Source organism: Piliocolobus tephrosceles, chromosome 6, assembly GCF_002776525.5.
Source record: "Piliocolobus tephrosceles isolate RC106 chromosome 6, ASM277652v3, whole genome shotgun sequence".
Taxonomy (NCBI): Eukaryota; Metazoa; Chordata; class Mammalia; order Primates; family Cercopithecidae; genus Piliocolobus; species Piliocolobus tephrosceles.
Window position 1 is genome coordinate 42,066,327 of NC_045439.1, and position 13,882 is coordinate 42,080,208.

A 13,882-nucleotide genomic window follows, 5' to 3' on the forward strand; every position below is an offset into this window, starting at 1 on the left:
TTAGCATATGAAGTTTTATTTTAGTATAGCTGTAACCACAGATGTTGAATGAATTTTCTAGTAACTTTTCTTTAGCAGATTTACACAAATATTAGAGAGTCACCATGAATCAATTTTGTTACAACAAAGTGATTCCAAAGTGATCTTTACTGAGTTTTCTTGGATCTTTGCAACTGGAACTTTTTGGGCTGATGAAGTTTGTCAGGAAGACAGAAAAGATGGTGCCACTTCAGATCTGATATTCCTGGGTCTGCACTTAAAGATTATCTGTTGAAGATTGATTCTTCCCCATGTCCTCTCCAAATTCAGATCTTTCACTTCTCCACAGGTTTAGAAGGCCCTATTTCACCACTGCCACACAGAAAAAGACAAAACTCAAGAAAAATAATATTACAAGTTGACTGCTCTACAAGATACAACATAATTCTTAGATCAGAATTTCTTGGCTTTGGCACTAGGCCAACACACTGTTAACAGAACAGAGCATGGAAACACAAGCATAGCCCTAGAATTTAAATTAATTACTTCCTGAATGTAATTTGTACCGTTCAAATATAAGATGTTCTTATTAATCTATCAGTAGGACATATAAATATATAACATAAAAAAAGATAGGGGTCAGACAAGTAGAGGAAAGTAGGGAGGAAGGAAGCAGTTAAGAAGTGTTTTCCTTCAAATAAAATAATTTTACAATGTACTTTAACTTATTAATGACAAATCTCTGATTCAAACATAAATCTAACAATTTTTTTTAAAGTTCATATTCTTTTTACTGTCTTCAGCCACTCTGCAAATGAAAATGAAGCATACACACACATACAAATACACACACAAAAGAAGAGGAAGGGTTTTTCTGCAAATTCCTAGGCTTATAAGCCTCCTAACCTGCCCTAGTGATTCTGAGTAAAATTGTATTTTTGGCAACAGTGCTTTGCCCTCATAATAAGATTCTTAATTTTAAAAAAATTTTTTTAATAAAATAAATTCTCTCAAGATGTTTTGCTCACATCAGGGAACATAAGCTTTTGAAAAAAAAAAAAAGATGGTTCATAATCTGGATGCTTAGAATTAATGTTTCTATTATCTAAAAATGAGCTCTCCTGATTGTGTTTGATATGAGAAGTTGGTTTAAGGAGAATAAAAACACGTTAACTTTTTAAGTAAGTGGGGGCTTTGTAAGCTGTATAACTGTTCCTTCCTCAAATAGGAGAAAACAAACTGCAAATTTTCTCACATAAAATTATTAATATCCCTGACTCTGATATGAAATAATCTTTTAAATTTCGGTCATCTTTTGGCCCTAGACATTCCTGTGTTTTCACTTAATACAATAATGATTAGTACATTGATACGTTCAGTTCAGAGCCAAGTATTTAATTGTAATCTTCATACTATCTTTTTTGGTCAGCAATTGAGAGGGATAATGAGAAATTATAATGGCTTTCTGTCCCTTAGTGATCTGTGGTGGATTTTGATGGAAAGAATGAGCAATTTTGACACTACTAATTGACTTCAGTGATTTGGTTCTCCTGAATAAGGAAACAATTTAAGTAGGATTTGAACTTCTTAATGCCAAATTCAACCAATTGTGTGCATATAAATGTAAGTGGTATTGTTTGATCAAAATTAACATTAATTTTTTGTTTGTTTGTTTGAGATGGAGTCTGTCTCCCACGCTGGAGTACAGTGGCACGATATCAGCTCAGTGCAACCTCCATCTCCTAAGTTCAAGCGGTTCTCCTGCCTCAGCCTCCGGAGTAGGTGAGACTACAGGCATGCACCACCATTCCCGGCTAATTTTTTGTGTTTTTAGTAGAGGAGTTTCATCAGGTTAGCCAGGCTGGTCTCGAACTCCTGACCTCAGGTGATTCACCTGCCTCGCCCTCTCAAAGTGCTGGGATTACAGGTGTGAGCCACCTGAGCCACTGCTTCTGGCCAGAATTGGCATTAACTTACAAGCTGCTATTGTCGTTTAGTTTATATTTAACGCTTAAATGATTATATAGACATTGTCCACGGAATCTTCACCATGTCATTCTTCTGTTCTCACTTGAAAAGTGACATTTGGTAGATGGTAGCCAGATCATTAAAGCAGTAGGTTTAACATAGTAGTATAGAAATCAGGTAATAGATGCATAAAGTTAAAATAATATTAAATTGAGGGAGATTGTTTCACTTAAACCATTAAATAACCTTTTTAAAAATTTGCTGCTAGGTTAGGGTGGTTATGCAGCTATGTGTCATTTCCTGAAATTATCTTTCATTTGTTTTATGAGTAAAACTGTCTCTATAAGTTTACCCTAGAAATCCATAGGTATTTTGGGAAATTGAATTATAAGTGGCTAGATTAACTAACTTTTGTTTTTAGGCAAACTTAGATTGCTCTATAAATCTTAATCAAATCAAATCACATATGGTAACTGGGGGAGGGGGTTATTCTGTTTAGTAGCCAAAGATATGATGAATTTATTTGTTTTTATTTTTTGAGACAGGGTCTCACTCTGTTGCCCAGGCTGGAGTGCAGTGACACAACCACAGCTCACTGTGGCCTCGACCTCCCAGGCTCAAGCAGTTCTCTCACCATAGACTCCCAAGTAACTGGGACTACAGGCATGCACCACCATGCCCAGCTAATTTTTAAATTTTTGTAGAGATGGGTTTTGCTGTGTTGCCAGGGTTGGTCTCAAACTCCTGGGCTTAAGCAATCCTCCCAACTCAGCCTCTCAAAGTGCTGGGATTATGGGTGTGAGCCACCGTGCCTGGCTAAAATGATGAATTTCTTACCCACATCATCTGTTAAGGCAAAAAGAGGAAACTGGTTATTCTGTTATCCTGCTTTTTCTTGGGAATATTTATTTTCAAATGATTTGAGTCCTTCAACTCAACAGTCTCATAACCAATAAAAGGAAATGGAGATTGGTGGGAGATTAAAACATAAAGGACAGGAATAGGGAAAGTAAGGGAGGAAAAAGTCACAGACATAGAAATGTGGAAGTTGAATTCAAATTAATTTTTAATTGAGCACCTACTATGAGCCCCTCAAGATGGCTGACAGTACCACTAACTGTTTTAAATGAAGGAAAATAAAAAAAAACAGCATTTAATATTTATTTCTAAAACATCATTCTTAATCAACCATTTAAATAAAGTTTTGTTTTCCACTCACATGTTTTCACATTATTCAGCATGTTACTTGGGTACCCACTATTACTAGCCACCTTACCAGGCACAGCAGATGACAGATGAACAAGGAGTACAGTCTCATAGGAGCTTTATCACATGTGTTCCTAGGCTGAAAGGCCCTTCTTTATACTTCTTGGTAGGTGGAGTACAGGAATGTAGAAGTCAGAAACCTAGGTTCAAACTCCAGTTCTAATATATATAGTTTCTGTGTGATTTAGCAAAAATAATCTATCTGAACCTCAGTCCCCCATCTGGAAAATCAGTATGATACTTACCTCATAAGGCTGTAGGGATTAATTAAAATTATGTATGTAGAGCACTTCACGGAGTATAGAGAGTGCTAAATAAATGGATGCTGAGGTTATTGAGAGCCCTAGGATGGATGGATCATGGGTTCCCAAATATGGGATGCAACTTCAAGTTCTTAACACCAAATATAACCCTACTTGCTTTAGTTTCCTGGCATTCATGCTATCATCCCCAGTTTAGTGCACCTCAGGTTATCAAGGATGTGGGAGGGATTCTACAAGCGTATGTTCCCCCAGAGCTTTTTGGTACCCTGCAATCCTAGAAGTTGTTGATGCTAGGATGTCTGGAGAACACAGGCCATTTGTCACTGAGAAGCATTTTTTTTTTTTTTTTTTTTTTTTTGAGACAGAGTCTTGCTGTGTCGCCCAGGCTGGAGTGCAGTGGTGCGATCTCGGCTCACCGCAAGCTCCGCTTCCTGGGTTCAAGCGATTCTCCTGCCTCAGCCTCCCGAGTAGCTGGGACTATAGGTGCCCACCATCACGCCAGGCTAATTTTTGTATTTTTAGTAGAGACGGGGTTTCATCATGTTGGCCAGGCTGGTCTCGATCTCCTGACCTCAAGTGATCCACTCGCCTCTGCCTCCCAAAGTGCTGGGATTACAGACGTGAGCCACCGTGCCTGGCCGAGAAGCATATGTTACAAAGGAGATGGGAGTAGTAAGGAAAGTTGAGGAACTGATCAAAATAGATGAATGTCAAAAAAAAAAAAAGTTTTAACTTTTAATTCATGATAAAAACCCAGTTAAAATTAAGTATACCAGATTTCTTTATTTTCAACCATGTGTGCACATACACTCAGATTTTTTTCTTTTGGTAGTGATTTGGCTTTTTGTTAACAATGACACAAGTTTTATGTTTAATTTAAATACTACAACGGTTAAACTGGTTTTGGGGGAGATTTTCCAGAAATTTATTAAATACGAAGTTCCTTAACTACTGACTTAGAGGGATAAGTATTGTTTAACCAGGGAAAAAGTTGTCAACGACCACCAGCTTCTCTTCTTACTTTTTTAGAATATAAAAGATAATATATAAATTATTTTTTCCTCTCTCATGACTTACAAAAATCTCAATTATTCAGGCATATCCTTGGCATGTTCATAAAATTGTTCCATTAGGCATTCTAAATCATATTATTATTTTATTTTTTTATTTTTATTTTATTTATTTATTTTTTTTGAGGCGGAGTCTCGCTTTGTTGCCCGGACTGGAGTGCAGTGGCCGGATCTCAGCTCACTGCAAGCTCCGCCTCCTGGGTTTACGCCATTCTCCTGCCTCAGCCTCCCGAGTAGCTGGGACTACAGGTGCCCGCCACCTCGCCCGGCTAGTTTTTGTATTTTTAGTAGAGACGGGGTTTCACCGTGTTAGCCAGGATGGTCTCGATCTCCAGACCTCGTGATCCGCCCGTCTCGGCCTCCCAAAGTGCTGGGATTACAGGCTTGAGCCACCGCGCCCGGCCAATCATATTATTTTTAATCCCTACTTATTTCACCTATAATTTTCAAATGTTTGATTTTTATTCAATTTTTATATCCTGTTCATATATTTTTAGCGATAGTAAAACATGATTTTTCATGTGTATTAGTTTTTTTCTTTTTTTTGAGATGGAGTCTTGCTCTGTTGCCCAGGCTGGAGTGCAGTGGCATGATCTCATCTCACTGCAACCTCCACTTCCCAAGTTCAAGAGTTTCTCCTACCTTGGCCTCCCAAGTAGCTGGGATTACAGGTGCACGCCACCATGCCCGGCCAATTTTTTTTTTTTTTTTGAGACGGAGTCTCGCTCTGTCACTCAGGCTGGAGTGCGGTGGTGTGATCTTGGCTCACTGCAACCTCCACCTCCTGGGTTCAAGCAATTCTCCTGCCTCAGCCTCCTAAGTAGCTGGGATTACAGGCATGCACCAGGATGCCCGGCTAATTTTTTTGTATTTTTAGTAGACATGGGGTTTCACCATGTTGGCCAGGCTGATCTCGAACTCCTGACCTCGTGATCCACCCACCTCAGCCTCCCAAAGCGCTGGGATTACAGGCTTGAGCTACTGTGCCTTGCTTCATTTTTATATTTTTAGTAGAGATGGGGTTTCGCCATGTTGACCAGACTGGTCTCGAACTCTTGACCTCAGGTGATCCACCCACCTTGGCCTCCCAAAGTGCTGGTGCCCAGCCTCTATTTTCCTTTTAATTAGTGTCTTGACTGCTCTAGCAAACTTTTTTTTTTTTTTAATAATTAGCCCCTCTGGAATTCTTTCTTCTAATTGAATTTTTGTCCATACTCAAACTGTTAGTTACACATTAAACATTTGCCATATACCATTTAACCCATGTGCGTCATTTCTAATTTTTTTCAGAGATGGAGTCTCACTCTGTCACCCAGGCTGGAGTGTAATGGCATGATCATAGCTCACTGCTGCCTTGAACTCCTGGGCTCTATTGATCCTCTCACCTCAGCCTCCTGAGTAGCTGGGGACTACAGGTGCATGCCACCATGCCCTGCTAATTAAAAACATTTTTTTTTGGTAGAGATAGGGTCTTGTTATGTTGCCCAGGCTGGTCTGAACTCCTGAACTCAAGTGATCCTCCTGCCTCAGCCTCCTAAGTAGCTGGAACTACAGATGCAAACCACCACACCTGGCCTCTCTGAATATTTTTACCTTAAAAACATGAGGGAGATGAAGACACATTTCTGAGTCCTAATCCACTGCTGCCTTGGTTGTGCTTTATTAATTTCTGAGATTCTTAGTCCTGTTTACTAAGTAATCGTAGAACATGCAAGTTCTATTGTACTATAATTGATGGCAAACTTGCGAACCATTCCTCTGGGTTTTCTTGCTGTGTAGAATAAAAGGGCCAAAGCAAAAGAGTCTCAGTGTTCATGAGACAGAAAGAGAATTTGATTCCACTGTCTATCTCTGTAGATTCTCCTTTCATTTTTAGATTTGGAACCTAAATACCTAAGTTACAAAGGCAGAAGATCTGGCAGCTTCTACAAACTTGTTTCATTATCTTCACACCCAGGGAGAGCAAGAAGCAACAGCAAGGAATGACAGCTCTGCAGCTCTGCCCCAGGAGAGGAAGGAGATATGAAGGAACTGGGTTGGAGAACTGGGCTGGAGTAAAGTGCTGGATATTTTTCATTCTCCCTAATTTTAAAAAGCAAGCAGTCTTTAAGTTAACCTTTTGCCTTGATAAGGAGAACTGTACATTCTACTTTAGAGAAGCCTGTGCTTCCCTGTAGCTAGTTCCAAAACAAAAAAGTATGTTCTGTGAAACATGAAACTCAGAAAAAAAACATTAAGGTGGCCAGGCGCGGTGGCTCACACCTATAATCCCAGCACTTTGGGAGGCTGAAGTGGGTGGATCACAAGGTCAGGAGTTCAAGACCAACCTGGCCAAGACAGTGAAACCCCGTCTCTACTAAAAATACAAAAATTAGCCAGGCGTGGTGGCGTGCGCCTGTAATCCCAGCTACTCAGGAGGCTGAGGCACAGAACTGCTTGATTCTGGGAGGTGAAGGTTGCAGTGAGCCAAGAAGTATGAGCAACAGAGTGAGACTCCGTCTCAAAAAAAAATAAAAACAAAATAAAAAATAAATTGAGGTATGGCTTTCTAAAACTATAAACATCTCAGTCATGTAAAATTAGTAAAGTTTATGTATTTGCTTGCTAATTGTTAGCTGTTAGTACATGTCAAAACACTAAATTAAGCCCCCTTCCTAATGGAATAGATTATCCTTTCTTCAAAGAGTGGTAGTATTTAGAAAAAGCCCTATTCTTTAATGATGGGAAAAGCCACTGCAAGAAAAATGTTGATGAGTCACAAAAAAAGTGGTCTCAAAGAAAATTATGTCCATTATGATACTATACACTGTAGTTTGGAAACTTGGTTTATCTGATCTCTTTATACTACTCTCTGATGGTCTCTGGGTTAGAGAACTTTTATCTGGTTCCTATCAGTAATATACATACCACATTTCATTTTAAGTTGGATTTCAAATTTAATTACTTGATAAACTATTGTATCTAAGTAAGAGTAAGATGAATCACTTTTCCTGCTTTTGCTGTTAAAGTTTTAATTTTTGTGTGTAATCTACCCCTGTCCCCTGCCTATTTCCCATTATTTGAATTCTGCACTTGGTTCCTGTGCAGAATTCTTATCCTTACTTAACACTTATCCTTACTTAACACTTCAATATATCCCCACAAATCTCTGAGTTCACATTGTGCTCTAATGCTTTCAACTAAATCTGTACTCGCCAGTATGTCTCTCAGTTCTTTTGGCAACTTGTTCTTTTATGTAAATTGTATACAAAATATGATTTGCATACTTTAAATATGATGTGAACAAAAAGAGCAATGCTGTCAAATTAGTGTTCAGAATCACAAATTTATATTTTTTAAAATTAGGAGTTAATTAAAATCCCTTTCATTATGAAAAGGGTACTACATTGTAAGTAACTCACATTAAAAGGCATTCTATTCAATAGATGTGTTTATTGTGGGTCAGTTTTGCCAATGTTTTAATTCACATGTAATTATGTAGACCCTGTGTCAGCAACAACAATAATACTACTTTAACTGAAAAAACAATAAACTGTTTCCATTGATGTACTCTGTGATTATTTTATAATCCTCGTTTTATAGTCTTTTACAGAAAAAAATGATAATGGCGATAAACTGCAATTTGCCACATTTCCTCCAAATCTTAGACAGTATAAAACACAAGACATTTTTTTGTGCACTCTACTTTTATAGAACAACCAGGTTTATAATTGATCTCTTTATTTTATTAGATTTATCAATATACATGGAAGCTTTCTCAAATCTCAAAGTTCCAAAAGTACGTAATTGTAAAAAATCATTTTTTCCTTTAGATGTCATATTCTTAGAGAGCTATTAAAGTCTATTTATAAACAAAAATAATTGATAAACTAACACACTTTAGAAATCAGAATATTTTAAATTAAAATATTTTTAATGAATACAAGATATGTCTTTTTAATTAACTATCATAGTTAAATTTAATATCACAAAACAAAATGACTTATCCTCACGAATTTTTCAAGTGAGGTAAAGCCATTGGAATTTACACTTAATATAAGTTTTAAATGTGATAATTAAATGATAATATTTTATCAATTATAGGAAATATTCATTTATAAAAATTTCCTCAGGTCCATCAATCTTTTTAGGCCAAGTTTGAGCCCATGTCAACCTTAAAGGTTAGATTCAGTGCACCTAACTTGCCTAATAAGTTTGTCAATTTAAGAATGTGAATTTCATTAATAAGGGGGAATAAAGAGTAGTTAACTCACTAGAAGTGAATGGGATAGTTTCAAATAATTACTTAAAGAATTTAAAAAATTTAAACAGAAATGGCCAATGATTCTGGGTTTAAAATTTAACATGATAACCTTAAAAAAAAAAAAGAAAAAAAAAAAACCCACATAGAAATAGTGAAGTCATCACCTTATTGATGAAAAACTAAAGTTTAATAGTCATTGAATGGGTAACAACCACTTGTAGTCTACATTTAAAAAGTAATTTTAATCATAGCTAAGAAAAACTAAAAACAAATAATTCTATTAAGAAACAACAAAAATGATAAACATTTAATACCTAAATGTAGATACTTAAAATCCTAACAAAAATATTAAAGTTAAAAGGGCCTTGAAATTTGTTTCTAACAAATCATCTTATATAATCAATTCCTAAATAACTCATATCCTTTGCTTTGGTGTTTTACCTGCTATCACCTAAACATTAGTACAGTAGAAAATCACTTAGGTTCTTTTCAAATGCTTGGCATTATAATGTGATCTCATATCTTTCCTCAAATTAAATTTTGCTCCACATATTCCACATGTATACAGATGAACATCCATGTGCTGCTCCAACTGTTCATTATTTGGGAATATCTGAAAGCAGACCTGGCATATAGTCTCACCAGCAGATAAATGAGAAATCATATGCCGTACATGGTCATGTTTTCTGAAGTTTCCTTGATCACAAATGGAACAGACATACCTGGCCATGCCTTTGTGCATATCATTGTGCAGTCGCAACTGACGCTCTCTTAAAAACTGCTTTCCACATGTTTGACAAACAAACTGTTTTTCCTTAGTATGAACAGTATAGTGTTCTCTTAAGTGACACCGCTGATAAAATCCTTTTCCACACAGATTACAAAAATGCTTTCGTCTGTGATCTCTTTCATTTTCTTCCATGATGGCACTCTTAAACATATCTTGATCTAAGCAGCTAGACATATGTTCAACCACTAGATTTTCAGTTTCAAAACGCTGGCCACAGTTAGGACATCGAAAAGGGCAGGCAGAATGTTTAAATAACTGCTTTTTTTGGATACTGTTTATCTGGTAATGACTGTCCCTAAAATCATCTAGCATTTCAACAAACATATCTCTTATTTCGGACTGCTCATCAGGATTCTCTTCCAAGTCCATTTTCTCCTCAGTATTTCCTAACCCATTCATGGTCAGATCTTGGGGCTCACCACATCGCTGAGCATGTTCCTGAAGCTGCCTACCCTTTACAAGTATTTGTCCACATTTACCACATGCACAGATATTTTCAATGTGTTTGGCTAAGTAATGAGATGACAGGTCTTCCTCAGTTATTGTAAGTCCACACAGCTCACAGGATGCATTTTCAGTATCCTCTTGTATTGGACTGCTGTTGTTAGGGGGCCTCATATTCTCTAAACCACCTCTTTCATCAGCACTTACTGACATTCGAGGTTTTAGAGTTTTCCTACCAGTTTTTTTTATGCTGACATCTTCTTCAACATAGTATCTATAAAATGGCTCTTCAGGTTCATCTTCTAATTCATCATTGTCAGTGGATTCATTACAGTCTTTATCAGTAACTTTAATAATGTTAAAGTCTTTCAGTTCATCTGTAGGAATATCTTCTGGCTCCATCTTAATAATAATCCTTTTCCTCTCAGCAGCTCTGCTTTTCTCTTCGCCAGCTATTTCAGACTCCACTGCACTACTTTTTCTGCTTCCAGTGGTTGAAGTTGAATCATCAGCAGCCTGGCTTGTGTCTCCTCTGTATTTGTCTGTCTGTACAGAAAATGTTTTAGAAGAATCTTTTTCACTAAATTCAGCTTTGATGTTACTGTCTTTTCCATCTCTAATATCTACTATTCTATGGTAAGATCTTGTGTTTTGGTATAAATGTCTGTTAGTACAGGTCAGCACATGCTCATCTAACAATTTTTCACAGCTAAAACCAAATCCACAGCTATCACAGGTAAAACTCCGCCCAAAGCGTCTTGACACACGTTCTTTTGGAGTAGATAATTTGGACACGGAACTTTTTTTACATACATCAAATAGTGGCTCAGGAAAATTACCTAATTGTAAAGACTCTTCATCAGGCTCTCTATTATGTGGTGTATTTACTGTTGAACTTGGCTCTGCACACCACCTGTTGGCTTCATTGCCATTTCGAGCCACAGTATCTTCATACATTCTTACCCCAAATATCATTTTGCTGTTCTGTTTGCTGGAAGCAGAAGAGGAACATTTTGAACTAGAACAATCTGCATCTTGGATGTCTTCTAAACAATCAGGAACGTTGTACAGCTGTAGGTAGTTCATTGCCACTTTAAACTGCTCAAAACTGGAGGGAGCTGTCATAATTTTTCCTAAATACATAAATTGCAAAATGAGATCAAAACATTCTGCACTAATTTTCATGTTGCTGAGATTCAGTTGTGCAGTACTATGCTGATGGTTCATGAAAAACATTCTAAAATAGGAGCTACAGGCAGCTAGAACTGCCTTGTGTGCTTGAAAGTAAATGTCATCAATTGCAATACAACAGTCACAGAGAAAACCCCATTCTCTTTGGTTGTTTAGCTGTTGAAGTACGTAGCTGCTGTGGCTGGGCTTTGCCATCTTCTATTAATTAGACACCTATGTAAAACAAAAATATTAAAGTCAGACAAGATATAGAAAAGCACTTGAAAAAAGTAATTGTTATGATTTGTGACTTGCATGACTTTGCTATTACAGTCAAGAAATTAAGAGCTTTCCATTCTAATATAGTAAAACTCAACAATATATACTTGAATCATTATTTAAATCTGAAGATGAAGACATCCAGCCATTTATTCAGGTTTTTCAAATTGAACAAAGGCATCAAAAGCAAAAGACAGTTTTAGTTTCATTACAACTCTTGGGGGGAACATGTACACTAAATTTGAACAGAAAAAAAAAGACATTAATTTAAAAATACTTGAAGGAGGCCAAGTTTGTGGCTCATGCCTGTAATCCCAACACTTTGGGAGGCTGCGGCAGGAGGACTGCTTGAGCTCAGGAGTTTGAGACCAGCCTGGGCAATAGTGTGAGACCTCATCTCTACAAAAAAGTTTAAAAAATTAACCAGGTGTGGTGGCATCACCTGTAGTCCCAGTTACTTGGGAGGCTAAAGTGGAAGGATTACTTAGGCCCGACAGGTAGAGGCTGGGCTGTAGTGAGCTGTGTCGTGCCACTGCACTCCAGTCTGGATGACAGAGCAAGACTCTGTCTCAAAAAAAAAAGAAAAAAAGAAAGAAACTCTTTAAGGATATGAGTAATTAAAGTAAATAAAACAGCAACTTAAACTGAAAGTTAACAATTAGATTGTAAAGTATTAAAAACTTACTAGATGATTAATACTAAGGAACTATTGCTCATTTTTTAAGTGTGAGAAAGGTATTTTGATTGTGTTAAAAAGAATCCTTATCTTTTGGATATACATACTTTAGTATTTACAGATGAAATTATATATCTGAGATATGCTTAAAAATAAATGGGGTGGGTGTGGGCAGCAATAGATGATACAAGATTGGCCACGTGTTGCTAAAATAATCTATTTTTAAAACCCTATTAAGCCTGGGCAACATAGCAAGACCTCACCTTAAAAAAAAAAAAAAAAAATTTGCCCGGCATGATGATGCGCCTGTAGTCCCAACTACTGGGGAGACTGATGCAGGAGGATGTCTTGAGCCCAGGATTTTGAGGTTGCCGTGAGCCATGATTGCACGCCACTGTACTCCAGCTTGGGTGACAGAGCGAGACTCTGTCCCAAAAACAAAAATTTAAAAAACCTTATTAGGGCCAGGCACGGTGGCTCACACCTGTAATCCCAGCACTTTGGGAGGACGAAGCAGGTGGATCACGAGGTCAGGAGATCGAGACCATCCTGGGTAACACAGTGAAACCCCGTCTCTACTAAAAATACAAAAAAAAATCAGCCGGGCGTGGTGGCGGGCACCTGTATTCCCAGCCACTCGGGAGGCTGAGGTGGGAGAATGGTGTAAACCCAGGAGGTGGAGCTTGCAGTGAGCCAAGATCATGCCACTGCACTCCAGCCTGGGCGACAGAGCGAGACTCCATCTCAAAAACAAAACAGAAAAACGTTATTAGATTATATAGAAATGGCACCAAACAAATAAGTTGGATTAGTGCCTTTGTCTTTTCTTGAATTATCAGAGAAGCAATAGGTCTATAGAGTTAGAATGTGTCTCATGTTGCTCAACATGCTTTTCATGGTATAAGGAAGCATGGGTTTATTTGAGAAGGTATTTTATTTATCCTGAGAGTGTAAAGTTTTCTTCCTTTTTTTTTTTTTTAAGCAGGGTCTCGCCCTGTTACCTAGGCTAGAGTGCAGTGGCATGATCATAGCTAACTGCAGCCTCAATCTCCCATGCTCAAGCAATCATCCCGCATCCAGAGTAGCTGGGACTACAGGCGCATGCCGCCACATCCAGGTTTTTTTTTTTTTTTGAGACGGAGTCTCGTTCTGTCGCCCAGGCTGGAGTGCAGTGGCCGGATCTCAGCTCACTGCAAGCTCTGCCTCCCAGATTTATGCCATTCTCCTGCCTCAGCCTCCCGAGTAGCTGGGACTACAGGCGCCCGCCACCTCGCCCAGCTAGTTTTTTGTATTTTTTAGTAGAGACGGGGTTTCACCATGTTAGCCAGGATGGTCTCGATCTCCTGACCTCGTGATCCGCCCATCTCAGCCTCCCAAAGTGCTGGGATTACAGGCTTGAGCCACCGCGCCCAGCCTTTTTAAAATTTTTTTAGTAAAGACAAGGTCTTGCTATGTTGTCCAGGCTGGTCTTGAACTCCTGAGTTCAAGCAATCCTCCTGCCTCGGGCTTCCAAAGTGCTGGGATTGTGGGTGTGAGCCACTGCACCTGGCCTCTTCTATTTTTTTTTTTTTAATTGTTAAAAGAAAAAAGTAAGGCTGGGCACGGTGGCTCATGCCTGTAATCCCAGCACTTTGGGAGGCTGAGGTGGGCAGATCACCTGAGGTCAGGAGTTCGAGACCAGCCAGGTCAACATGGTGAAAACATGTCTCTACTAAAAATAAAAAAAAGTTAGCC

The 13,882-nt window shown here is 38.1% G+C and overlaps 1 protein-coding gene across 3 annotated transcripts in view; it reads right to left on the reverse strand.

The window, feature by feature from the left end:
• ZBTB1 (zinc finger and BTB domain containing 1) overlaps nucleotides 1-13,882 on the reverse strand; it is a 27,899-nt gene continuing 14,017 nt past the window's right edge. For 2 of the 3 annotated variants that reach the window (XM_023232186.2, XM_023232195.2), the window contains exon 2: nucleotides 5,697-11,427. In XM_023232186.2, the coding sequence (XP_023087954.2) occupies nucleotides 9,268-11,409 (2,142 nt within the window). In that variant the 5' untranslated portion in view covers nucleotides 11,410-11,427 and the 3' untranslated portion in view covers nucleotides 5,697-9,267. Of the gene's footprint in view, nucleotides 352-5,696; nucleotides 11,428-13,882 lie in introns of those variants that run through there. The other variant, XM_023232202.3, reaches the window with a different exon arrangement.